This window comes from Hyperolius riggenbachi, chromosome 12, assembly GCF_040937935.1.
Source record: "Hyperolius riggenbachi isolate aHypRig1 chromosome 12, aHypRig1.pri, whole genome shotgun sequence".
Taxonomy (NCBI): domain Eukaryota; kingdom Metazoa; phylum Chordata; class Amphibia; order Anura; family Hyperoliidae; genus Hyperolius; species Hyperolius riggenbachi.
The window spans coordinates 21,762,068-21,790,023 of NC_090657.1; the positions used below are offsets into that span (position 1 = coordinate 21,762,068).

Here is a 27,956-nt window from a genome sequence, read left to right on the forward strand (position 1 = left end):
GACTGGGGGTGAGGGGAAAGTAGGACATAGGGGGGCAGGAGACATACAGAGGAACAGAAGAGACACAGGGGGACAAAAGGGGACAGAGAAGGATACAGAGCAAATTAAGACACAGGGGAACAGAGGAGACACAGCAGGACACAGGAGGGACAGAGAAGGACACAAGAGGGAAATAACTGGGGGTGTTTAGGGGAGAAGATCCACAAGACACCCCTGCACCATGGATGCACCGGGTTTAGTTTATGTTTTGTGGACCCCACAGCAGCTGCTGGAACTGCTGTTTCTTACCTACCCACTGATGACTCTATATTGTCAGAATAAAAAACAAAAAACTTTATTGTATACTCCAACAAGTGATGCGTTTCACAGGTATGACCCACTTCATCAGACAACATCAAGGAGTAACTGAAACGAGCTCTGTCTTAAAGAGGAACTGTAGTGAAAATAACATCATGAATAAAATTGCCTATTTTTTACAATATTTATTTATATATTATTTAGTCAATGTTTGCCTATTGTAAAATCTTTCCTCTCACTGATTTACATTCCACAATATATCACTGATGGTGACATCTTTAGTTCTGCCAGGTGAACTGTACGGAATGTTCGTTACTGAGAGTTCTATGCACAGAGGGAGATACTGCTTGCTTGGCAATTGGAAAAAGCCATTATTTGCCACAATGCAACTACTCCGTTCACATGTCTTCCTCCTGTGCTTCATACTTCCCTTTTTCTCCACTCCTATAGTTCATACTTGGTCCCTTCCACCCTTCATGCAGGTTTAGACTGCCTCTGCTCCAAACTATGCCTGATACCCTTCTACCTCTCCAGAACTTCTAGCTCTTCTCTTTCAAACTCCGTTGAGCTGCATATTCTGTCTCTCTTTAGGATTATGTGTTGCGTACTCTATCACACCCTAGATTGAGCTGTTGGGTGACTGGCAGACAGAGGTGGCCAAACAGCTGTACTTTTATCTGCAGATATATAACTATGGAACATGGTTGCAGGAAGTGTAGACTAAGATCAGCTTGTCATTGTGGCTTGTGGTCTCTGAACAGACTGACATATGATCTGTAGTCAGGCTGGCGCACACTGTGACTGGGATAGCTGGAATACATTCTGTGATCAGGACAGGGCCGAGGCGAGAGAGGCTGGCATACAATCTGTGATCAGGCTGGTACACGGTCTGTGATCAGGCTGGCACACGGTCTGTGATCAGGCTGGCATACAATCTGTGATCAGGCTGGCATACAGTCTGTGATCAGGCTGGCATGCAATCTGTGATCAGGCTGGCATACGATCTGTGATCAGGCTGGCATACAATCTGTAATCAGGCTGGTATACAATCTGTGATCAGGCTGGCATACGGTCTGTGATCAGGCTGGTACACGGTCTGTGATCAGGCTGGCATACAATCTGTGATCAGGCTGGCATACGATCTGTGATCAGGCTGGCATACAATCTGTAATCAGGCTGGTATACAATCTGTGATCAGGCTGGCATACGGTCTGTGATCAGGCTGGTACACGGTCTGTGATCAGGCTGGTATAAAATCTGTGATCAGGCTGGCATACGATCTGTGATCAGGCTGGTATACAATCTGTGATCAAGCTGGTATACAATCTGTGATCAGGCTGGTATACAATCTGTGATCAGGCTGGCATACGGTCTGGGATCAGGCTTGCATACAATCTGTGATCAGGCTGGCATACGGTCTGTGATCAGGCTGGTACACGGTCTGTGATCAGACTGGTATAAAATCTGTGATCAGGCTGGCATACAATCTGTGTTCAGGCTGGCACTCGGTCTGTGATCAGGCAGGTATACAGTCTGTGATCAGGCTGGCACACGGTCTGTGATCAGGCTGGCACACGGTCTGTGATCAGGCTGGCATACAGTCTGTGATCAGGCTGGCATACAGTCTGTGATCAGGCTGGTACACGGTCTGTGATCAGACTGGTATAAAATCTGTGATCAGGCTGGCATACAATCTGTGTTCAGGCTGGCACTCGGTCTGTGATCAGGCAGGTATACAGTCTGTGATCAGGCTGGCACACGGTCTGTGATCAGGCTGGCACACGGTCTGTGATCAGGCTGGCACACGGTCTGTGATCAGGCTGGCACACGGTCTGTGATCAGGCTGGCACACGGTCTGTGATCAGGCTGGCACACGGTCTGTGATCAGGCTGGCACACAGTCTGTGATCAGGCTGGCATACAGTCTGTGATCAGGCTGGCATACAATTTGTGATCAGGCTGGCACACAGTCTGTGATCAGGCTGGTACACGGTCTGTGACTCCAGATAGGGTTAGAGTAGGTAACTCAGGCAATGCTCCCCTCTGTAGGATTCTTCTGTAGGGAAACTGGGGAAGCAGTGGGGATGACTGTAACATGTCCACGCTCTTCTTCTGGTGCCCATCCTGAAAATATTATACACACAAGTTAAAGAGTATCTGTCACACTACAGTCAGACCATCAGCAAATGCAAGATTCCTTCGTATGACTGGGTATGAGGTGGAGGACTCCCATATACTGACCTGAGATATGCAGCTTCGGAGTGTCGTACAAATCCATTTCATTCATGGTCACATAAGTCTCCTCCAGCATTGCCACCACCACAGGTCCTGCCATACACCAGCAAATGGTTGTCAGCTTTCCATACAACATAGCGCATTGTCTATTCACCTCTTCATTGTCAAATAAACTTTTATGGCTACTGGAAAAGGCCGATAATATGGGGATGCTAAGCTATGTGCACATGATTCATCATATCTTCCTAACTGCCCAGTGTTATTATTGCTGCAATATGCCAACACAACCATAACATCCTTATCATTGCCCATTGTTATTACTGGCAGGATAAAACATTACACAGTATTGTGGGACCAATCAGCTACACACACCATGGGCTTCATTCACAAAGCGGTGCAAACTGTTTAGCACGTGTGTGCTAAACAGTTAGCACGCGAAGTGCTTTTTTTCTGACTTTTGCACGCGCAATTTGCGGCAAATTGCGCGCACAAAAGTCCGCGATTGCGCGAATCGTGGCACTTTGCGCAAGCAAAAGTCCGTTAAAAGCACTTCATGTGCTAACTGTTTAGCACACCCGTGCTAAACAGTTTGCACTGCTTTGTGAATCAAGCCCCATATCTTCATGCTATTGTTTCTAGTATAAAGAGAGCTATAAACACACTCCATATCCACATGTACAGGAGAGGACAAGGAAGATGGTATACTGGGGTACAGGAGAGGACAGGAGAGATGGTATACTGGGGTACAGGAGAGGACAGAAGAGATGGTCTACTGGGGTACAGGAGAGGACAGGGGAGATGGTATACTGGGGTACAGGAGAGGACAGGAGAGATGGTATACTGGGGTACAGGAGAGGACAGGGGAGATGGTATACTGGGGCAAAGGAGAGGACAGGGGAGATGGCATACTGGGGTACAGGAGAGGACAGTGGAGATGGTATACTGGGGTACATAAGTGGACGGGGAGATGGTATACTGGGGTACAGGAGAAGACAGGAGAGATGGTATACTGGGGTACAGGAGAGGACAGGGGAGACTGTATACTGGGATACAGGAGAGGACAGGGGAGATGGTATACTGGGGCACAGGAGAGGACAGGAGAGATGTATACTGGGGTATAGGAGAGGACAGGGGAGATGGTATACTGGGGCACAGGAGAGGACAGGAGAATTGGTATACTGGGGTATAGGAGAGGACAGGGGAGATGGTATACTGGGGTACAGGAGAGGACAGGGAAGATGTTATACTGGGGTACAGGAGAAGACAGGAGAGATGGTATACTGGGGTATAGGAGAGGACAGGGAAGATGGTATACTGGGGTACAGGAGAGGTCAGGGGAGATGGTATACTGGTGAGGTGAAATAGTATACTGCAGTACAGGAGAAGACAGGAGAGATGGTATACCGGGGTACAGGAGAGGACAGGGGAGATAGTATACTGGGGTACAGGAGAGGACAGGGGAGATGGTATACTGGGGTACAGGAGAGGGCAGGGAAGATGGTATACTGGGGTACAGGAGGAGACAGGGGAGCTTGTATACTGGGATACAGAAGAGGACAGGGGAGATGGTATACTGGGGTACAGGAGAGGGCAGGGAAGATGGTATACTGGAGTACAGGAGAGGGCAGGGGTGATGGTATACTGGGGTACAAGAGAAGACAGGAGAGATGGTATACTGGGGTACATGAGAAGACAGGAGAGATGGTATACTGGGGTACAGGATAGGACAGGGAAGATGGTATACTGGGGTACAAGAGAAGACAGGAGAGATGGTATGCGGTCATAGAGGAGAGGACAGGGGAGATGGTATACTGGGGTACAGGAGAGGACAGGGAAGATGGTATACTGGGGTACAAGAGAAGACAGGAGAGATGGTATACTGGGGTACACGAGAAGACAGGGAAGATGGTATACTGGGGTACAAGAGAAGACAGGAGAGATGGTATGCTGTCATAGAGGAGAGGACAGGGGAGATGGTATGCTGTCATAGAGGAAAGGACAGGGGTGATGCAGTAATACCATTTTGTGAGGCTGATCTGTCGGCCTGCCCACGTGGAACATCATAAATATCAGAGCCAGGATTGCAGCAGCTGTTGTCACCTACAAAGAGAGAACTATTACTATCTGGTGAGTTCCAGAGTTCCCAATATTCCTCCCTCACAGGACCTATTCACCATTAACTTTACTCCTTTTTGAGATATTTAAAAATAAATGTTTTTTACATTTTTACCTACTTTTTAGACCAGTGGTTCTCAACCTTTTTAGCACATGTACCTCTTTGTGAGTCATCCCTAGGCAAATGTACCCCCTACCAAAAGGTGAAAAAGTGGGCGTGGCCATTACATGATGTGGGTGGAGCCAAATACTAGCGAAATACAGGTAGTCCCTGGTTAACAAATGAGATAAGGACCGTGTCCATTTTTAACCCCAATCCATTCTCTTTTGTTCCCCTTTGTTCTCCCTATGCCTCTTTTGTCCCCCTCTGTGTCACATATACGCTGCCAGGGTCTGGAAGAACCCCCGGGTAAATAGATCTTTTTTTTTTTCCCCCGCATCTGTCCTTTAAAGTGTACCAGAGCTGAGCATATATAAAAGTGTTATACCTACCTGGGGCTTCCTCCAGCCCCATCCACTCCGATCGCTCCCACGCCGTCCTCAGTCTTCTCCTGCGCCGGTACCGGGCCCCGTGACTTCCTCCAGTTGCGGCCAGTCTGCTCAAGAGAAGTGCGCCCTCTACGTATCTCTCCGGCGGCTGCTGGAGAGATATGTAAAGAACGCACTTCCCTTGCATTACACTGGCCGCGACTGAAGCAAGTTACGGGACCCGGTACCGGCGCTGGAGAAGGCTGAGGGCAGAGGCTGAGTCTCATTCTTTTTCAGGTATGTACCGTAACTTTTTTTTTAAATAACATTGCATGATACTGTTACAGTTGCAGTTTTGAAACCACACTCTTTGAGGGCCCTTTCACACCGGAGCGGTGCGTTACAGTATTTTTACCACACCCCACCAGCGGGCAATGAAAGTCTATGGAGACTTTCATACTGCGACGTTACGGTGCGACGCAACGGAAGTGACGTTTTCACCGCATCCCCGACGCAGGTCAAGAACTACGTCACCGTGCGGCTTCTGCATCGAGTTGTGGCGATCTGCGTCGGCTCAGAAGTCATGTTAGTCAATGGCGACATGTGGATTTAAAAAAAAAATACCTACGTGACGTTGCAGCGTGCATGTGCGAAAGCGTATTATACGCTTCCGCATACCCGAAGCAGGAAGTGACGGCAAGTGCGTGTCACTTCCTGCTTGGCAGCCGGCCAGACAGGGAACAGCGCGCAATAGCGTGTTCCCTGAAGGCCTGTTTTGAGGGTGCAATGCAGTGCGACGCATTGCTTCCTGCTCGGCAGCGTGTCACTTCCTGCTCGGCAGCCGGCCAGACAGGAAACAGCGCGCAATGGCGTGTTCCCTGAAGGCCTGTTTTTGAGGGTGCAATGCGGTGCGACGCATCGCTAATGCCGGTTTGTAGTCTGAAACCGGCCTGAAGGTATAAAACAAAGCAGAAATAATGATCCTTTGAACTTTCCTGCATTAAAACCCCTCATCTCAAGCTGTCCCTCACTTGGCTGTGTAAGTGCTACAGAAAACAGGACTGTATTTGACCTAGGTGGGTCGAAAAGCTCAGAGAAGCTCTTTTGCATAGATAAAAACTGAAGGTTTTTTTTAACTCTTCCTGTACTGGAAAACAGTATGAGACTCTTTGGTACTAATGTTCTATTTCTTAGCTGTACTACACATACAATTCACTATCTCATACGTTTATTTTCCCTTCAGATTTGCTTTAACTACCGTATAAGGGGAGCATGAGATAAAAATAAGGAAAGATATTTCATGAGATAAACCATGAGTTAAGTCAGTTAAGGAGAGATAAATTGTGAGTTAATAAGTTAGGTGAGCTAATGCAACAGAAAAACGTTGTGAATTACCCCATAGAGTCTGATGCATGAAAGGCCGGTCATTTTACCGGTCCTTACACCAGACGAGCCTCGCCCATTACTCTATTAGCAACACATGTGTTGCTGGGGTGCAGTGTTACCATAGCAACACATGCGTTATCTCGGTTACTTGTAATCTAGTGATGGGCCGTGCTATCCTGGCGTTAAGACTGGTAAAACTGCCACGAGCAGGAAGAAAATGACCCAACCTTCGTGCATCAGGCCCATAGTGGCAAACATACTTTCCTTCCTCTTACCAGCAGGTCTCAGTGCAACCAGGAGGCCACTTGGGACATCATATAGATCGTCACAACTGCTTTCACTGTCACTACTCCCTATGGAGAAAAGAAACATGTTGCTCAAGCCACCCTATCTACTGTACTAATGTGACAATGTTGTGTTACATACACCTGTGTGATAGTGGTATATTATATACGCCCGTGTGAGTGTTGTATCATATACACCTGTGTGACACAGACCTGTGTCTTGGTGCACCTTTACATACACTTGTGATAGTATTGTGCTACATACACCTGTGAGACAGCACTGTGTTACATACACTTGTGTGATAATGTTGTATTACATAAAACTCCGTGGGGTTAATTCACTATAACAAATAGCATGCCTTATCAGAGTTAACATGTCTTACCAGCGTTAGCAAGCCTTACCAGAGTTTGCATGCCTTATCAGAGTTAGTGTGCCTTATCTGAGTTAATATGCCTTATCTGAGTTAGCGTTCCTTACCAGAGTTAGCATGCCTTATCTGAGTTAATATGCCTTATCTGAGTTAGAGTGCCTCATCAGAGTTAGCATGCCTTATCAGAGTTGGTGTGCCTTATCAGAGTAGCATAGCGAGTGCTATGAACTTAGGCCTGCTAATTGGCAATGACGAGAGCTCCACTCGTCCTGTCCTGAGCCCCTGCGGGTCCAATCACTTTAAATGACATTATCCCCGCACTTTGATTGGCCCTATAGGTTGCCTGTCAAGTTTCCTGTCAAGTGGCAGGCAGCCTATTGGGCCAATCAAAGTGCGGGGATAACGTCCTTTAAAGTGATTGGACCCGCAGGGGCTCAGGGCAGGACAAGTGGAGCTCTCGTCATTGCCAATTAGCAGGTATAAGTTCGTAGCGCTTGCTATGCTGCTCTGATTAGGCACGCTATCTCTTATAAGGCATGCTAACTCTGATAAAGCGTGTTAACTCTGATAAGGCATGTTAACTCTGATAAGGCATGTTATTTGTTATAGTGAATCAACCCCTGTGAGTGTTATGTTACATAGGCCTGAGTGATAGTGCTGTGATGCATATACCCGTGTGACAAGGTCTCACATTCTTGTATTACATATACCTGTGTAGTAGTCTTGTGTTACATACATGTGTGTGATAGTGTTGTGTGATATAAATGTGTACAATAGCATTCTACTATATACACTTGTTTAAAAGCACTGTTACTTGCACCTGTGTGATAGTGTTGTATTACACAGGCCTATGTGATAAAGTTGGGTTATATACACACGTGTGATAACGTTGCGCTACATACACTTGTGTGACAGCACTGTATTACATACTGTATGCCTGTGTGAAAGCATTGGGTTATATAAACGTGTGTGATAGCATTGCACTACATACTGTACGCCTGTGTGACAGTGTTGTGTTACATAAACCTTTGTGATAACGTTGTGTTATATACAAGTGTGTAATAGTGTTGCACTACATGCACTTGTGTGACAGTACTGTGTTACGTGCACCTTTTGTTAGTTCTGTGTTACATACACGTGTGTGACAGCACTGTGTTACATAGGCCTGTATGATAGTTTTGAGAACATACACTTGTAGGCTTGAGTGGTATGTTACATACACCTGTGTGATAGTGTTGTGTTACACACACCTGCTGTGTGATAGTGTTGTGTTACACACACCTGCTGTGTGATAGTGTTGCGTTACATACACCTGTGTGATAGTGTTGTGCCGCACACTCCTGTGTGATAGTGTTGTGCCGCACATCCCTGTGTGATAGTGTTGTGCCGCACACCCCTGTGTGATAGTGTTGTGCCGCACACTCCTGTGTGATAGTGTTGTGCCGCACATCCCTGTGTGATAGTGTTGTGCTGCACACCCCTGTGTGATAGTGTTGTGCTGCACACCCCTGTGTGATAGTGTTGTGCTGCACACCCCTGTGTGATAGTGTTGTGCCGCACACCCCTGTGTATTAGTGTTGTGCCGCACACCCCTGTGTGATAGCGTTGTGCCGCACACCCCTGTGTGATAGCGTTGTGCCGCACACCCCTGTGTGATAGCGTTGTGCCGCACACCCCTGTGTGATAGCGGTGTGCTGCACACCCCTGTGTGATAGTGTTGTGCCGCACACCCCTGTGTGATAGTGTTGTGCTGCACACCCCTGTGTGATAGTGTTGTGCCGCACACCCCTGTGTGATAGCGTTGTGCTGCACACCCCTGTGTGATAGTGTTGTGCCGCACACCCCTGTGTGATAGTGTTGTGCCGCACACCCCTGTGTGATAGCGTTGTGCCGCACACCCCTGTGTGATAGTGTTGTGCTGCACACCCCTGTGTGATAGTGTTGTGCTGCACACCCCTGTGTGATAGTGTTGTGCCGCACACCCCTGTGTGATAGTGTTGTGCCGCACACCCCTGTGTGATAGTGTTGTGCTGCACACACCCCTGTGTGATAGCGTTGTGCCGCACACCCCTGTGTGATAGCGTTGTGCCGCACACCCCTGTGTGATAGCGGTGTGCTGCACACCCCTGTGTGATAGTGTTGTGCCGCACACCCCTGTGTGATAGCGATGTGCCGCACACCCCTGTGTGATAGCGTTGTGCCGCACACCCCTGTGTGATAGTGTTGTGCTGCACACCCCTGTGTGATAGTGTTGTGCTGCACACCCCTGTGTGATAGTGTTGTGCTGCACACCCCTGTGTGATAGTGTTGTGCTGCACACCCCTGTGTGATAGTGTTGTGCTGCACACCCCTGTGTGATAGTGTTGCGCTGCACACCCCTGTGTGATAGTGTTGTGCTGCACACCCCTGTGTAATAGTGTTGTGCTGCACACTCCTGTGTGATAGTGTTGTGCTGCACACCTCCGTGTGATAGTGTGCTGCACAACCCCGTATGATAGTGTGCTGCACACCCGTGTGATAGTGTTAGTGTTGTGCTGCACACCCCTGTGTGATAGTGTTGTGCTGCACACCCCTGTGTGATAGTGTTGTGCTGCACACCCCTGTGTGATAGTGTTGTGCTGCACACCCCTGTGTGATAGTGTTGTGCTGCACACCCCTGTGTGATAGTGTTGCGCTGCACACCCCTGTGTGATAGTGTTGTGCTGCACACCCCTGTGTAATAGTGTTGTGCTGCACACTCCTGTGTGATAGTGTTGTGCTGCACACCTCCGTGTGATAGTGTGCTGCACAACCCCGTATGATAGTGTGCTGCACACTCCTGTGTGATAGTGTGCTGCACAACCCCGTATGATAGTGTGCTGCACACCCGTGTGATAGTGTTAGTGTTGTGCTGCACACCCCTGTGTGATAGTGTTGTGTATGTTATTTCGCAGTGTGACAACTGACCCTCGGCCTCCTGGAACACATTGTCCTTATCAGTGTCCGGGCTTACGGGGAGCTGTGAATTATCTGAGCTGGAGGAAATGCTGACACGCTGAATGATCTCTGGGATGTCGTACCTACAAGGAGAGGACAGCGGCCATTACTACAGTCATTGATATCTCCACATGTGGTGCACACTGAAGTTACAATATTCATTAGGCTAGTAAGAGGCCGGCATACCAAGTGCAGGAGGAGCTATGTCGCCCAGGCCCTGGAAGCTGCATAGATTTCCACAGAAGTTTTATCCACACATCCCGCAGATCCTCTGTCTCTGCACACTGTAAAATATACAAGCTGGTTCTCAATATCAAGCCAATTAAGTGGTTGGCAATGAGGGTTCAAAACCACAGACACAGATCTGGGATTCTCTACATGTGGGGTAACTGGCCACATATGCAGCACAATGACATCCCAGCATGCATCAGGCCACTCGCCAGATGTTCATCTATGGACAGTTCTAAGTAGGTGAACAGCTGCTGAACCCTTAAAGTACACCTGAACTGAGAGGGATAAGGCAGCTGTCATATTTAATTTCTTGTAAACAAGACTGGTTGCCTGGAATCCTGCTGACTGGCTGCTGTAGTGTCTGAATCAGGAACCCGAAAAACAAGCATGTGGCCAATCCAGACATACTTCAGTCAGAAACACTTGATCTACGAACTTGAATCCATATAGGTGGAAGGTCCCACTCAAAAAGGTGTCATCTCTCTGATATATTTATGGGTGAATGACCCGGCTCGATCTTCCCGACTTCCAGCATAAATATTTGCAATACCAGGACTCGGTACTTAAAGAGAAACCGTGACCAAGAATTGAACTTCATCCCAATCAGTAGCTGATACCCCCTTTCCCATGAGAACTCTATTCCTTTTCGCAAACGGATCATCAGGGGGCGCTGTATGGCTGATATTGTGGTGAAACCCCTCCCACAGTGTGATGTCAGGACCATGGTTCCTGATACTTTCCTCTCCGGGAACCTCATTGCATTGTGGGAAATAACAAGCTGTTTACAGCTGGGTCCAACTGCCAAAAAAGCAAGCAGCATCTCCTTCCACTGACATCACCTGCCAGCAGTAAAAAGTGTAGCCATGTGATAAATGTCAGAATTTAAATCAGGGAAAGGAAATATTTTACAATAGGCAAACACTGACTAAATCATTTATACATAATTATTGTAAAAGTGAAGCACTTTTTTATTACATAATTTTCACTGGAGTTCCTCTTTAACACCACAACTTCACCGAAATCTTGCACAAAAATATGGCTTTACGCAGACAAAACTATATACATTACCACCAAGGAGAACATGTATAAAGTCTTGTTCTTATGGTCAGACACCAATACGTTTACATAAATGGATGCCTTCTATTCAGAGTCAGAATTATTTTATTTCGCCAAGCACGATTGGAGAAACTGTGGTGAACTAGGTTTGATGCATCATTTATTCTGGACATGTTCGGTTATACAATCATTTTGGGATGACGTTCTGACTCTAATTACTGCACTGCACCAGCATCTCCGTACCACATGATATTTTGATGTGCTTATTGGCCCTTCCACTGCCTAATTTGAAAGCTCACTCCCATTGCATGTTAAATCACCACCTTACAGCGACATGTTACTCTATATCCAAGCATTGGGAGGAGCCTGCACCCCCCACGATACAGGTCAAGTCTAGAATCTAATATAGTTACAAGATGGAGCAGGATAACATGCTAAGATTCTCTAGGGCGCTGTTTCTTTCACCTCTTCTCAATGAAATGTGGATAGATATGTCTGGTATCCGAAATGTTTACTCTACCTTTCCTATCTTTCTCTTTACTTTTCTCTTTTACTTATTAGAGTTAAAATTATAGGTATAATAGGAGAGTTGAGCACGTTGATTATGTTGTCTGATTGCTTAGACTCTTGGCATAAGTTTTCTTTTTTACGATATTTACCTTGTTTTTTTTTTTTAATATATATATATTGTAACCCTTTGTATGATTAGCAGACAACTTTGTCCATTATTTGTATTTCTTCAATATTCTTCAAATAAATTCTTAATAGAAACACTTGATCTGCATGCTTGATTAGGGTCTATGGCTAAGGGTATTAGAAACAGAAACTATATGAGAAAACATACTATGTAAAGGAGAATACTATGGAGGAGCACTGGGTGGGGAAGACTAGCACTGTATGGGGGAACAGCACAATGGCCTCAATTCACTAAACTTATCTCCTGTCTTTAATAACTCTTCTAGAGTTGTTACCATGGTGATAAGGCATGTAGTATTCAGGAAACATTTTACCTCAGGCAAGCCTAAAGTTAACTCTTCTGTCTTTAAATTAACTCTCCAATCCTTAAAATAACTCCAGAGTTAAAGACAAGCTGTTAATTAGCTGCATGTGAAAATAACTACAGAGGAGGTAAATTAACTACAGAGGAGGTAACTTAAGGAATGAAGAGGTAAGATAACTCTCTCACGTGTGGAGGTAAGTTTTCTCTTGCCTTATTATCTCTAGCATGATCTTAGTGAATTGAGGCCATATAGAGCAATATATGTGTGGAGCACTATGGGGGAAACTATATTGGTGTACCACAATAGTGGAGGGAACTACAAAGGGGAACACTATGTGGAGGAAACATTCTAGTGGAGATGGTTGAGGACACTACAAAGAGAAGTAATACAGTGAAATATACTACAAGGGGAAGCACTAGGGATAGAACAATATAGATGGTGCACACTACAATGAGGAGCAGTATGGGGAAATAATATGAAGGAAGCACCAGAGCAGTAGACGCTACAAGGGGGAACCACTATGTGGGAGAATTATATAGGGGAAAAACTATATCAGTGGACACTATAGGCGGTGGCACTATAGCAGAAGACTTTACAAGAGGGCATCAATGAGTAAGTCAAGTCTAGAAATATTTGGAGGTGACATTCAGCATTTAGGCAATCCAGTATTTGACAAGCACCAATGGAGGGCAATTTCAAAAAATTCTAAAGTTGACGTGCTATGACTCAAGTCGCCTGTGCACTCCCAGGTGACTACCGATTCCAAAGAGTCTCAGTAAAAATAGCTCTTTATTTTATATCAAAAAAGATAAAATCAGCATGATGTTAGAGCAAGACAGCGACAGCTCCGCTGTTTCGGGTTATCCACCCTTTTTCAAGCTGCAAAGCATAACATCCACATTTCAAAATGACATCTCATCTGTATAAATAGAGAGCTTACCACTATCAGGTGATCTGTGATCAGCCAATGAAATCCCTGTGACTACCAGCGGACCTGATGGGAAACCCCACAGTCTAATATTTAAATCTTATGCAAAATGCATCCACACCCCATGGGGATAAAATAATCACTGTCCCTTATACAATCATGTGCGGAGTATAACTCACCACCAATAGCGCTGCAGTAGGCCAGCCCACAGGACGCCCCCTTCCATCTCCCATAGCTGTACGACAACAATGACGTCCCTAACTCACGAGACTCATGTCACGTGTAGTTTCTCTACCAATAACAGAGCGCACTCTGTCCCAATCTGAGACAGCCATGCATTTTCCAGTTACTAGGCAGCGAGACGCGCCGGACCGGGCAATCCAAGCCCCTCCCTCCACACTACGATCCTGCTGCCTAGATACAGTAACTAAGCAAACAAGGACGCTCTCAGCGTCCAAACAAATCACAGCAAAAAAAAGAGGACTAAGGCATTCAGCATTTAGGCAACTTATCAACTACAAATCTCACCAGAAGTTTCCGTTTGCCGTTTTTCATAACAATCTCAAAGGTAAATCCCCCATCTGGACTGTCAAGGCTCCTCACAGACTGCACCTGCCGGTAAACAAGGAGGAGCCATGTCTCAAACAGTAGGTTGCACAGTCACACCAAGCAAATAAGGAAGAACAGCTTACCAAAGGCAGGAAAACAGCTACAAGAGGGTAACATTCATTGTAAAGCATTAGGCAGGGTTAAAACTGGGGCCTAAATCGGACACGGACACCAACAGACAGGAGTGCTGTATAAACAGCGCAGGAGATTTGGGCGCAGCCGGTGCCACCATTGGCCATAATAGGAATTACAGCTATGGCGACGCTCAGTGAGTGATATGGGCGCCGTCAAAAAACGGAGCACAAATTACTACAAAAACATTGTAATTCGGCTGCCAGCAATAGCTGGAAGCCAAATTACATCTTCCCCCCACTATCCATGGCGGCCTGGAAGGGGAATAGTAATTAACGCCACCGGTACTTGTCCAGGAGCAGGGTGAGCCTTTTAACAGCTTTATCCTGCGCCCACATCTCCCGGGGGCTGTATAATAGGTACGCTTCCAGATACTGCACAGCACATGACATGTCATAGATGGTTGTTACAGTATCTATGACATGTCCGTTACAACGGACACTAGGATTGCAAAGAAGGAAAGGAATCATGTAGAAGCAGTAGATGAGATGGAAAATGCACATCATTTAAGAAGTAGTGAGCATAGGGGTGTAACATCAGTAACCTAACCCCCCAATGTCCAGGTGGTGGGTGTGCCTGTCTATGTGAGCAGCCTCACTATAGATCTTTATAGATAAGATACAAAATACTGCAGAGAATGTTACTATTTTGGAAGGGAAATAGACATGTACAACTACTGCAGGTAAATCTCAACATTGCAGGAAGAGACAAGACACAAAATACTGCAGGGAACGTACTATGGTGGGAGGGGGAAAAAAACTCAGACACTTACTGTACCTATGGAGAGGGAAGGCTCCGGATCCTATTGAGCCTTCCGTGTCCCCCGGTAAAGGTACGCCGCCTGCAGGGGCCTTCAGAAGACTTTGGGAGCCCAAGTGCTTCCAAAGATGGGCTGCAGTACAGAGCCGCCTGCCCCGGGAGCATTGGGTAACACACATGCTCCCAAAGCCCTCCAAAGGTCCATCAGTGAAATGCATACAATGGGGCGCTGGAACGAGGGGACAGGGAAGGATCAATAGGATTCAGGACTTTCCTCTACATAGGTAAGTATTAAACTTTTTTTATTATTTCTGCTTCAGTATCACTAGAAAAATCTCCCCATGTGTTGCAATGGGGACATTAAATGCTGCTGTACATTCTAATCTGTATAATAAAAAGGTTCCAGCATGCGGTACTTACAGAAGACATATAGTATTGACCACGCAGAGAAGTCTAGAGGGGGGTAAATAGAGAAGATAAGACAAAATAACCAGTATCTGCAAAGTCCCCAGTAATGGTGTGCAGGGCATTGTATCTTTAGGGCCCGTTTCCACTAGAGCGAGTCTGCATGCGTTTTCTGCATGCTGATTCGCATAACCAATATAAATCAATGGGCCTGTTTCCACTTGTCAGAAATTCTGTGCGGTGGACTGTGCAGAAAAAAAATCTGCACAGCAGAGCCATCAGAATTCGCACACCGCAAGGCTAGTGTGCAATTCACCTGTAATGTAATTAATGGGAAATGCGTTTTCATTATGCAAATTTGCATACGTTTTCGCTTAAAATCAATGTAAAAGCACACAGGCACTGGCATGGTTTAATTCACATACTGACAAACAGATGCAAATTTTAATGCGTTTGGGTTAAAATTCACATACAATTACATACGAATTTGCATCCGCATGCAAATTCATGTTTTCCGCAACGGAATCGCACCACACTAGTGGAAACGATGTATTGGTAAGATAATAGCGCTCAACAGGTCTTTCTGTATGATCCTCAGGTCAAAATTGGCCTCACTGAGTTGACATCATACTCCTCACATTCAGATATATACTGCTAATCGAATATGTTTAGAACAGGGACCCAAGAGGTCCTAAAATAGCAATCCCACCGTTCCACTCCAGGAACACTAATAGTCCAATTGATGTTGGTATTCTTCTAAAACACACACTGATATCTTAACAACAAACATAAATTGATCATCAGAAAAAAGTCCTAGTTCTCAGGTCCCAAAAATAAGCGCTGCCTGGATCAGGGAGAAAATTCTACAGCAGCATGCTTTGTCCTCATAGAGGCAATATTTGTGCTCACCAGACTGAATTGCCAATCATAACAGTTGGCAGAAATCGCGTGTGGCCAAGCCTGTCAGGTGATTCCGATCCTCCTGTATCTTTAGCCGTTTTCCAGACGTACATGCAAGAAAAGGGTACACTCTATAGTATAGTATGCTTGAGGACCATCACCCCAAAGTGAACCACACACAAACTGAATAAAGTGACCCAACACCTTGGTATCTTCCTCATGCACAGTCTGTGGTGGAAAAATGCTAGCCTCTTACCAAATGCTATGGCTGATCCAGCTTGACCAGCATGCTCGCTTATTCAACAACCTTTCCTCCACAGTATCCATATACCAGCGGCACCTTAGGCTCAAACAAACACTGACATAGCGTAATACTGTTTTATTTCACGTAAAAAGGTTTAAAATTGCACTTACAGTGTTGCAGATAAAAATGCGCATATCAGTAAAAATCCACGTGGTCTAGCGTCTCCTTCCGCGTTTGGGCTCCGCCCAACTAGTTTCGTCACTATGACTCATCAGGGGCATGTCCCAACTACGGAGGAGACGCTATTTATGTACATTCCCCTTCCATACTCTTCATGTGTTAAGATGCCGCCCACCTGCTTACGACAATAGGCTTGATCAGCCACTCCTCCTATTCCCACTACCGTCCTTCCCTCCTCCTCGAACGGCTAGACCACCGCCTACCCAGCAGCCCCATTGATTTTTCCGCACCAATGCGGCAAAAGGATTCCTCACCCAATCACTACGGACTCCGTCTGGCAGCTACACTGTGGCGCCGTCTCGCAACCACTAGGTACCGCCCCCTCCCAGTTACCATGGAGCTACAGTAACAACGCGACAGCGCTTCATAATCAAACATCCCTGGTGCCCGTGTACTGCCCGTGTATATGCACCGGATTCCACTAAGCTCTGGGCACAGTATGACTCCAAGTTACCTGAAATTAGATACATTCCCCTACATATATTTGATACCCAAGTTCGCTTTACTCTTGTTTCTTTTTTTGGCTTTTCAGTGGCTCAAACTAGCCCTCTCCTGCATACTATCATTACCAGCATAGTAAAGGCAAGTTATATGCAGGTTGGGGCAATAACATCATGGCCATATACTTCATTCCTCTCACGGGATCCTAGTGACAGGAGTACGCTTCACTCTTGTTTCTCTTTTTGGCTTTTCAATGGCTCATATAGCCCTCTCCTGCATATTGTCATTACCAGCACAGCAAGGGTAAATTATATGCAGGTTGGGGGCAATAAAATCATGGCCATATACTTTATTCCTCTCACGGGGTCCCTTTGATAGGATACCCACTGTCTTTGGTGGACTACCTGCCACTACCCCCCCTATAAATCATTATCCAGTACTCAGCAAAAATGCCCACCCACACCCCTCCTTCATTCGTGCCTCATATAATCTACCCCTTATGAACAACTATTATAGTGCTGGTGTGCCCATCTTAACACATTCCTAACAATATAATAAACAATATAAGTGTATCCTCCCCTAATGTCAGTCATCAGCTATAAAACAATTTATGTCCAGTTCTACATTCAACCCCCCAGGTTTCATGGTTTTGAGCTCATATATCCACCGCGTTTCCAATTTGGAGATCTCCCTAATTTTGTGACACCCTCTCCATTTAGTGGTTAGCTTCTGTATCCCTTGAAATGTTAAAACACTTGGATCCCTAGCATGTGCCTCCTCAAAATGTTTTGATATGCTGTGCCCCTGGAAACCCTTCAGTATATTATTAATGTGTTCACCAACCCGTGCCTTGAGTGTTCTTTTCGTTCTACCAACATACTGCAGTCCGCATGGGCACCCCAACATGTAAACCACATGCGAACTGCAGCAGTGGATGAACTCCCGAACCTTGACTCCTACCAGTCACTGTACTGGTCACAGCTCTAGTTCTAATTCCTTGTGCTCTTTCACACGTGGTACAATGTCCGCATGGATAAAAGCCAACCTGGCCCCATGCATCAGTTCTATTTTTTACTTTAGGGCCTTCAATGTATGTGCGAACTAACTGTCTCTGCAAATTATCTGCTTTTTTGTAAATAAATTTTGGCTTAGTCGGTAGTGCTGCCCCTAGAACCGGATCACTCCTCAGTAGCCCCCAATGTCTCCTGAACACCTTTTCAACCTCCTTATACTGGGAGTTATAGTTCATAAGGATTGCATGATCATAAGGATTCTTTACAGGATCTTCTGTCCCTCTTTGCGTCAGGTATTGCTCTCTGTCACACTGCAGAATTGCTTCTGCTGTTTCCTCCAATTCTCCCCTCTTGTATCCCTTCTCAACAAATTTGTTAATCAACATCTCTGTTTGCATCAGATAATCGGTATCTTTTGAGCAGTTTCTGCGAATCCTGCAGAACTGCCCCTTAGGGATATTCTGCAACCATTTAGGATGGTGGCAGCTACTGGTCGGTATATAGGCATTTCTGTCTGTCTTTTTGAAAAAAGTTTTAGTACCTATTACTCCATCCCTCCTCATCATCACGATGTCAAGGAAATCCAGCTCATCCTTACCACTCTTTACTGTAAGTTGAATACCTAGTTGATTGCCATTGAGCCAATTAACATATTCATGTAGCTCACTCTCTGTGCCCTCCCATATCCAAAACAAGTCATCTATAAAGCGATACCATTTGCTGACTCTACTGCTTTCAGGGCACATCAAAATACTCCTCTCCCACCGATCCATAAAGATATTCGCCACGCTGGGTGATTTTTCCCTCACCCACAATTATTTTTGGTACAATGGGGACTTTTTTCTACAGATCACGGGCTGCGCTATGGGGGCAAAATACGCACCCAGCGTGGCAAATATCTTTATGGATCGGTGGGAGAGGAGTATTTTGATGTGCCCTGAAAGCAGTAGAGTCAACAAATGGTATCGGTTTATAGATGACTTGTTTTGGATATGGGAGGGCACAGAGAGTGAGCTACATGAATATGTTAATTGGCTCAATGGCAATCAACTAGGTATTCAACTTACAGTAAAGAGTGGTAAGGATGAGCTGGATTTCCTTGACATCGTGATGATGAGGAGGGATGGAGTAATAGGTACTAAAACTTTTTTCAAAAAGACAGACAGAAATGCCTATATACCGACCAGTAGCTGCCACCATCCTAAATGGTTGCAGAATATCCCTAAGGGGCAGTTCTGCAGGATTCGCAGAAACTGCTCAAAAGATACCGATTATCTGATGCAAACAGAGATGTTGATTAACAAATTTGTAGAGAAGGGATACAAGAGGGGAGAATTGGAGGAAACAGCAGAAGCAATTCTGCAGTGTGACAGAGAGCAATACCTGACGCAAAGAGGGACAGAAGATCCTGTAAAGAATCCTTATGATCATGCAATCCTTATGAACTATAACTCCCAGTATAAGGAGGTTGAAAAGGTGTTCAGGAGACATTGGGGGCTACTGAGGAGTGATCCGGTTCTAGGGGCAGCACTACCGACTAAGCCAAAATTTATTTACAAAAAAGCAGATAATTTGCAGAGACAGTTAGTTCGCACATACATTGAAGGCCCTAAAGTAAAAAATAGAACTGATGCATGGGGCCAGGTTGGCTTTTATCCATGCGGACATTGTACCACGTGTGAAAGAGCACAAGGAATTAGAACTAGAGCTGTGACCAGTACAGTGACTGGTAGGAGTCAAGGTTCGGGAGTTCATCCACTGCTGCAGTTCGCATGTGGTTTACATGTTGGGGTGCCCATGCGGACTGCAGTATGTTGGTAGAACGAAAAGAACACTCAAGGCACGGGTTGGTGAACACATTAATAATATACTGAAGGGTTTCCAGGGGCACAGCGTATCAAAACATTTTGAGGAGGCACATGCTAGGGATCCAAGTGTTTTAACATTTCAAGGGATACAGAAGCTAACCACTAAATGGAGAGGGTGTCACAAAATTAGGGAGATCTCCAAATTAGAAACGCGGTGGATATATGAGCTCAAAACCATGAAACCTGGGGGGTTGAATGTAGAACTGGACATAAATTGTTTTATAGCTGATGACTGACATTAGGGGAGGATACACTTATATTGTTTATTATATTGTTAGGAATGTGTTAAGATGGGCACACCAGCACTATAATAGTTGTTCATAAGGGGTAGATTATATGAGGCACGAATGAAGGAGGGGTGTGGGTGGGCATTTTTGCTGAGTACTGGATAATGATTTACAGGAGGGGTGGTGGCAGGTAGTCCACCAAAGACAGTGGGTATCCTATCACAGGGACCCCGTGAGAGGAATAAAGTATATGGCCATGATTTTATTGCCCCCAACCTGCATATAATTTACCCTTGCTGTGCTGGTAATGACAATATGCAGGAGAGGGCTATATGAGCCATTGAAAAGCCAAAAAGAGAAACAAGAGTGAAGCGTACTCCTGTCACTAGGATCCCGTGAGAGGAATGAAGTATATGGCCATGATGTTATTGCCCCAACCTGCATATAACTTGCCTTTACTATGCTGGTAATGATAGTATGCAGGAGAGGGCTAGTTTGAGCCACTGAAAAGCCAAAAAAAGAAACAAGAGTAAAGCGAACTTGGGTATCAAATATATGTAGGGGAATGTATCTAATTTCAGGTAACTTGGAGTCATACTGTGCCCAGAGCTTAGTGGAATCCGGTGCATATACACGGGCAGTACACGGGCACCAGGGATGTTTGATTATGAAGCGCTGTCGCGTTGTTACTGTAGCTCCATGGTAACTGGGAGGGGGCGGTACCTAGTGGTTGCGAGACGGCGCCACAGTGTAGCTGCCAGACGGAGTCCGTAGTGATTGGGTGAGGAATCCTTTTGCCGCATTGGTGCGGAAAAATCAATGGGGCTGCTGGGTAGGCGGTGGTCTAGCCGTTCGAGGAGGAGGGAAGGACGGTAGTGGGAATAGGAGGAGTGGCTGATCAAGCCTATTGTCGTAAGCAGGTGGGCGGCATCTTAACACATGAAGAGTATGGAAGGGGAATGTACATAAATAGCGTCTCCTCCGTAGTTGGGATATGCCCCTGATGAGTCATAGTGACGAAACTAGTTGGGCGGAGCCCAAACGCGGAAGGAGACGCTAGACCACGTGGATTTTTACTGATATGCGCATTTTTATCTGCAACACTGTAAGTGCAATTTTAAACCTTTTTACGTGAAATAAAACAGTATTACGCTATGTCAGTGTTTGTTTGAGCCTAAGGTGCCGCTGGTATATGGATACTGTGGAGGAAAGGTTGTTGAATAAGCGAGCATGCTGGTCAAGCTGGATCAGCCATAGCATTTGGTAAGAGGCTAGCATTTTTCCACCACAGACTGTGCATGAGGAAGATACCAAGGTGTTGGGTCACTTTATTCAGTTTGTGTGTGGTTCACTTTGGGGTGCTGGTCCTCAAGCATACTATACCATAGAGCGTACCCTTTTCTTGCATGTACGTCTGGAAAACGGCTGAAGATACAGGAGGATCGGAATCACCTGACAGGCTTGGCCACACGCGATTTCTGCCAACTGTTATGATTGGCAATTCAGTCTGGTGAGCACAAATATTGCCTCTATGAGGACAAAGCATGCTGCTGTAGAATTTTCTCCCTGATCCAGGCAGCGCTTATTTTTGGGACCTGAGAACTAGGACTTTTTTCTGATGATCAATTTATGTTTGTTGTTAAGATATCAGTGTGTGTTTTAGAAGAATACCAACATCAATTGGACTATTAGTGTTCCCGGAGTGGAACGGTGGGATTGCTATTTTAGGACCTCTTGGGTCCCTGTTCTAAACATATTCGATTAGCAGTATATATCTGAATGTGAGGAGTATGATGTCAACTCAGTGAGGCCAATTTTGACCTGAGGATCATACAGAAAGACCTGTTGAGCGCTATTATCTTACCAATACATTATTCAGTGAAGGGCATACACCCCTGTTGATTGAAAGCGCACCAGGCAGGCTGGTTTGTGATTAGCTATCAATATTACTGCGAGGAGCGCATTGGTCACCCCAACCCCATATTAACTAGTGGAAACGAGCCCTAAGGGAGGACATGGCGGTACTGTGGCCACTGGGACTTACCTGCTGAGACTCTCTGCTTGTGTAAAAGTACAGAGTTGTGTTTTGCAGTTTGAACCAATACTTAGACCAGTTAAATTTCTGTAAAAGAAAAAGCATGATAGAAAAATAAATGCAGGATGTGGGGGTGTATCATACTTTGTATTTAGCCTTTTCTGACCTGCTGGCAGAGATATGGGAGCCGCCATTGCCAACCTCCAGTTTAGACGTTACTAAGTCCACATCTGTCCTCCTCGTCCTCTGGTTTCACCACTTACTGAAACATTGATCAAGGCATTCCTTGCAAAGCAGAGGGCACTGCCACACACACCAACAATCTTTATTCAATCTTCAATGTATAAAAACTTCCAGATACACTCCTAGTACAGGATGAGAGAGCAGCCAGTGCAGAGAGGTGACAGCTGTTTCAAGCAGTGGCTTAAAGGGGAGCTGAAGAGAGAGGTATATGGAGGCTGCCATGTTTATTTCCTTTTAAGCAATACCAGTTGCCTGGCAGTCCTGCTGATCCTCTTCCTCTAATACTATTAGCCATAGCCCCTGAACAAGTATGCAGCAGATCAGGTGTTTCAGATTTTAAAGTCAGATCTGACAAGACTAGCTGCATGCTTGTTTCTGATGTTATTCAGATACTACTGCAGAGAAATAGACCAGCAGGGCTGCCAGGCAACTGGTATTGATTAAAAGGAAATAAATATGGCAGCCTCCGTATACCTCTTACTTCAGTTCCCCTTTAAGAATAGTGGGTGGAAAGGATGCAACCATACTGGGGCCCATGAAATAGAGGGCCCCTCCTTCATCTGCTGTATTAGCTCTTTACTAGTGCTATGGTGGTAATAATCACCACTAGAAGTGCTTTAAATTGTGGTAAAGTCCCCTCCGCGGGCTCATATTCGGAGGAGGCACTGAACATTCTTGAATACAATTGCTTACACACGATGAAGCCACAGGATGAGAAGAGACAGAGAACCAACGACTGATATTTAGGCCTCTTTTCCACGAACTGTTTCTAGGCAATGAAATGCCTCTCAAACGCTCACAACTGCTCACTGCTGCCTGGTAACTGCTTGTCGCTGCCTGGTAACTGCTCACTGCTGCCTGGCTACTGCTTGCTGAGCACACAGCTCAACAGTTCATGGAAAAGAGGCCTAAAGTCACTAGTCGCAGCCCCAAAATTTCATTATAACAAGTTCACCTTGGCTGACACGATAAGGCCTTTTTTCCACGAATAGTGGAACTGTGTGCTCAGCAAGCAGTTGCCAGACAGCAGTGAGCAGTTGCCAGGCAGCAGTGAGCAGTTACCAGGCAGCAGTGAGCAATTGTGAGAGTTTGAGAGGCTTTTCACTGCCTCTCAACAGTCAGTGGAAAAGAGGCCATACAATAGAAAGTCTGAGCTAATTCTGTAGACAGGAAAAAGACTTATGAAGGAGCAGATACTGTTGTGTAGAATATTGCACTACTAACTTGCCTAGAGATCTGCAGAACATTGCTGCTTTGCACCAGCTCCCATCTGGAAAATGCATAAAGCTACTGGCCTCTCTAAAGATCTATAAAATACTCATGGGCGTCCGCACATATGGCAAAACCGGGCATCTGCCCGAGCCTGGCCGCCCGCTGCCCCCCCCTGGCCGCGTGCCCGTGCAGCCAGCAGGAGGGGAACACGCAGAGAAGAGAAAGAGCGCTATGGGCACAGTGGGGAAGGGCGGACGTCTCCCCCCCCTTCCCTCACCTTAGGGGTCTCTCTCTCCCTCGCTGTCCCCTCCGGAATGAAGTGTGCAGCGGCTGGCAGCGGTGGGCGGAACTTACCTCCTCTCGCTCCTGCGCCGGAAGTTCTGGTGCCGCACTCTGGTCTGGATCAGGCCAGAGTAGCGGCTAATCCATCCGGCGCGTGCGACGAGAGGAGGTAAGTTCCGCCCACCGCTGCCAGCCGCTGCACACTTCATTCCGGACTCCGGAGGGGAGAGCGAGAGAGGGAGGGAGAGCCCCCTAAGGTGAGTGCCCATAGCTCTCCCTCTTCTCTCCGCTGCTCCCCTCCTCCTGCACACATGGCCACTTTTTCTGGGGACATATCCCCCTGGCTACATATACCGGGACATATACCCCTGCCTACATATACTGGGACATATACCCCTGCCTACATATACTGTCTGGGACATATACCCCTGCCTACATATACTGGGACATATACCCCTGCCTACATATACCCCTGCCTACATATACTGTCTGGGACATATACCCCTGCCTACATATACTGGGACATATACCCCTGCCTACATATACTGTCTGGGACATATACCCCTGCCTACATATACTGTCTGGGACATATACCCCTGCCTACATATACTGGGACATATACCCCCTGCCTACATATACTGGGACATATACCCTTGCCTACATATACTGGGCACATATACCCCTGGCTACCTGTTCTGGGGACATCTCTACCCCTGGCTACCAGTTCTGGGGACATCTATACCGCTGGCCACCTATTCTGGGGACACCTATAGACCTGGGGCTACCTATTTTTGGGGAACCACTGCTGTCAGATTGAGTGTATTTTGGGGAACTGCTGCCAGGTGAGAGGTGTCTACATATTAAGGGGGCATTCTGCCTATTTATGTGAAAAGCTGTCTATTTATGTGCCTCATGACTGCTGAATTTGTCTTGTTGCGGGCCTCATGGTTACTGACTTTGTCTTGTTGGGGGCCTCATGATTTGTTGGGGGCCTCAAGATTGCTGAATTTGTCTTGTTGGGGGCCTCATGATTGCTGAATTTGTCTTGTTGGGGGCCTCATGATTGCTGAATTTGTCTTGTTGGGGGCCTCATGATTGCTGAGTTGGTCATGTTGGGGGCCTCATGATTGCTGAATTTGTCTTGATGGGGGGGGCCTCATGATTGCTGAATTTGTCTTGTTGGGGGTCACATGATTGCTAACTGCGAGACTATGGAAAAAGCTGAATCATCATCATATGAGACAATAGCATTAAACCTACTTTTTCTGCTTTTTAAAACAGAAAATGAAACTGGGAGGTTCTAAAAAAAATGAATAATTTTTTTCAGGAGTACGATGGATGAAATTGTTTATCTTCACAGTTTATTTTCAACTTAATTTTCCATAATGTTCATGTATGAGTTAAAACGTTTGTATTTAGTTTAAATTGCTGTTGGCACTTTGTGATAGTAAAGTGACTTTGCAGTTTGGACACTCGACCTCCAAAAGGTTCGCCACCACTGTCCTAATCTAATGTCCCACCATTGCTTAGTTCATGTAAACTTGTCTCCACCCACGACCACACCCACATTCTGGTTCATGACCACACCCATTTTTCGGCGCGGCGCGCGTAGCGCGCCGCATGACGTAGCTCCATTTCACCAGCCCAAATTTTTAACTCCCCACTTTTTGCCCCCCCCTGGAAAATTTTCTGCGGACGCCCATGAAAATACTATGAAATATTACTCTGCCTTGGAGTGAAACTACAAATCATTGCCCCCCCCCCCCCAATGTTCACACCCCCTTTGGTGACCCCCATGGCCAATTTATCAGGTGTGGCCACCATGGCTTCACAGAGCCAAACTGCACAGGCACGAGTTTCTAACTGCGCCGTGGAAACGCTTGCTTACGCAGTTTGAAACTTGCACCTGCAAAGTTCTGAGTCACGTGACACGTTTATGTGTACCTTCCCTGGTTTTAGTATTGGACTGGACGATCCTGTCAAATATGAAGAGGACCAAATGGGGCGGGGAGCACCTCGAGGACAACAAGTAGATCCACAACACTAATTAAGAGGCAATCTAGCCCAGTATGTGCTTCACTCATTTTCTGTCCCTGGTTCAGGGGTACCTTAAAGGATACCCAAAGTGACATGTGACATGATGAGATAGACATGTGTATGTACAGTGCCTAGCACACAAATAACTACTGTATGCTGTGTTCCTTTTTTTTTCTTTCTCTGCCTGAAAGAGTTAAATATCAGGTATGTAAGTGGCTGACTCAGACAGGAAGTGACTACAGTGTGACTCTCACTGATAAGAAATTCCCCTTTTTTATCTCTTTCTTGCTCTCAGAAGCCATTTTCTGCTAGGAAAGTGTTTTATAGTTGGAATTTCTTATCAGTGAGGATCACACTGACAGACAGAGAAAGAAAAAAAGGAACACAGCATAGTTATTTGTGTGCTAGGTACTGTACATACACCTGTCTATCTCATCATGTCACATGTCACTTCGGGTATGCTTTAAAGAGAATCTGTACTGTAAAATTCTTACAATAAAAAGCATACCATTCTATTCATTATGTTCTCCTGGGCCCCTCTGTGCTGTTTCTGCCACTCCCTGCTGCAATCCTGGCTTGTAATTGCCATTTTATGCAGTGTTTACAAACAAAAGACATAGCAAGTGATAGGCTGAGAGTAGCTCAGTGTGTGAGTCATAAAGAGTGTGCAGTGGGCCTGGAGAGGATGTGTATAGCTTCTATCCAGTCACAAGCAGCACAACACATTCCTGCCTGACTGCCTCAGCCCGACAGAGAAGAGAAGATTAGATCATATAACAGAGATAATACAGCCACTGTGCAACTAGGAAAGGCTGCAGTAAGACAGAGCACATTAGAACAGCTATAGGAACTTATAGGATAGGAGAAATAAGGCTCAAAATTTTGTTACAGAGTCTCTTTAAGAACTTCAGACTCAACCACAATTCTGGACTCTCCTGCATCTGCAAGAACTACTTCCCCAGTAGTTACATCTCGGGCTCTTCCCCATCTACCTTCTGAGAGATGCATTTTGTGCAGATTATTCCATTAGTGATGTCTCTAAAGGTGCGTACACACATGCGACTATAGTCGTTTGTAACGATCGTTCCCCGAGCTTTACCAACGACGATCGTTACAAAAAACGAACCAACGACTATTAAGGCAAACGACGAACGAGGCAAATCGCTACAAAACAAAGTTCTGTCTTGGCGGATTTTTACCACCGACGATCGTTAGCAAAAGTGGCACATCGTTGGAAACGATCGTTCGTACCAGGCTGGACATGCGCATTTCACTTTTTCTCCAAGGAACTTTACAATTTTATGCGCAGGCGCATTAAGTGCTTTTACGTGGTGTAACGTTCGTTCTAACGATGTGATCGTTACATACTTTTTACAACTAACTTTACTTCGGTCGTTCTTTCGTCAATTAAAAGATCGTTCGTCGTTGACAACGAACGATCGTTGTCGCATGTGTGTACGTAGCATAAGCATCTGTAGAACAGTGCTCAGTCCCATCTACCTCCCAACACATACATTCTGCTATAACTTTCAGATTACATCACTATTAGCCTCTTTAGGGATCTGCAGAACTTTCTACATCTTCTATACATTCTGCACATGGTCCCATTACTGACCATTCTAGAGGTCTGCAAAGCATATGCTGCATGCTACATTCTGACAGATACATAATGATTTATTCCGCAGGCTCACCATGGTATCTTTCCTCTTGAGAAGAAAGCTCTCGAAGAAAAGGTTCTCTTTCACTGGGTCGAGTATTTTGGATAAGTCTTCAGCAGAAGGTTCACATAAAGCCATGATTCTTGTTGAAATGGAACTTGCTTGTGGATTTTAACTTCCCCTTATCATGGTCACCTTTACTTTGGGTAGGAGGCACCTGACACCTTCAATCCTTCCCACCCCCTGGAGCCTGTGCCCAGCACTGAACAGTTCCTCATAGCGGTGCTGCACACTGATAGAGGGC

General features: G+C 45.9%; 1 protein-coding gene across 2 annotated transcripts; it reads right to left on the minus strand.

Moving 5' to 3' along the window:
- Positions 1 to 349: 349 nt before the first annotated feature.
- LOC137542580 (uncharacterized) lies at positions 350 to 27,938 on the minus strand. 2 transcript variants are annotated; one of them, XM_068264608.1, is made up of 10 exons: positions 27,686 to 27,938; positions 22,230 to 22,307; positions 15,268 to 15,300; positions 13,876 to 13,959; positions 10,318 to 10,415; positions 10,102 to 10,214; positions 6,776 to 6,853; positions 4,551 to 4,631; positions 2,538 to 2,624; positions 350 to 2,420 (listed from the first exon to the last, which is right to left on the minus strand). In XM_068264608.1, exons 1-10 carry the CDS (start codon positions 27,788 to 27,790, stop codon positions 2,323 to 2,325), a joined length of 855 nt encoding a protein of 284 aa, XP_068120709.1. In that variant the 5' UTR covers positions 27,791 to 27,938; the 3' UTR covers positions 350 to 2,322. The 2 variants fall into 2 exon arrangements, with proteins under 2 accessions (XP_068120709.1, XP_068120710.1); XM_068264609.1 differs by lacking the exon at positions 4,551 to 4,631.
- Positions 27,939 to 27,956: the final 18 nt, after the last annotated feature.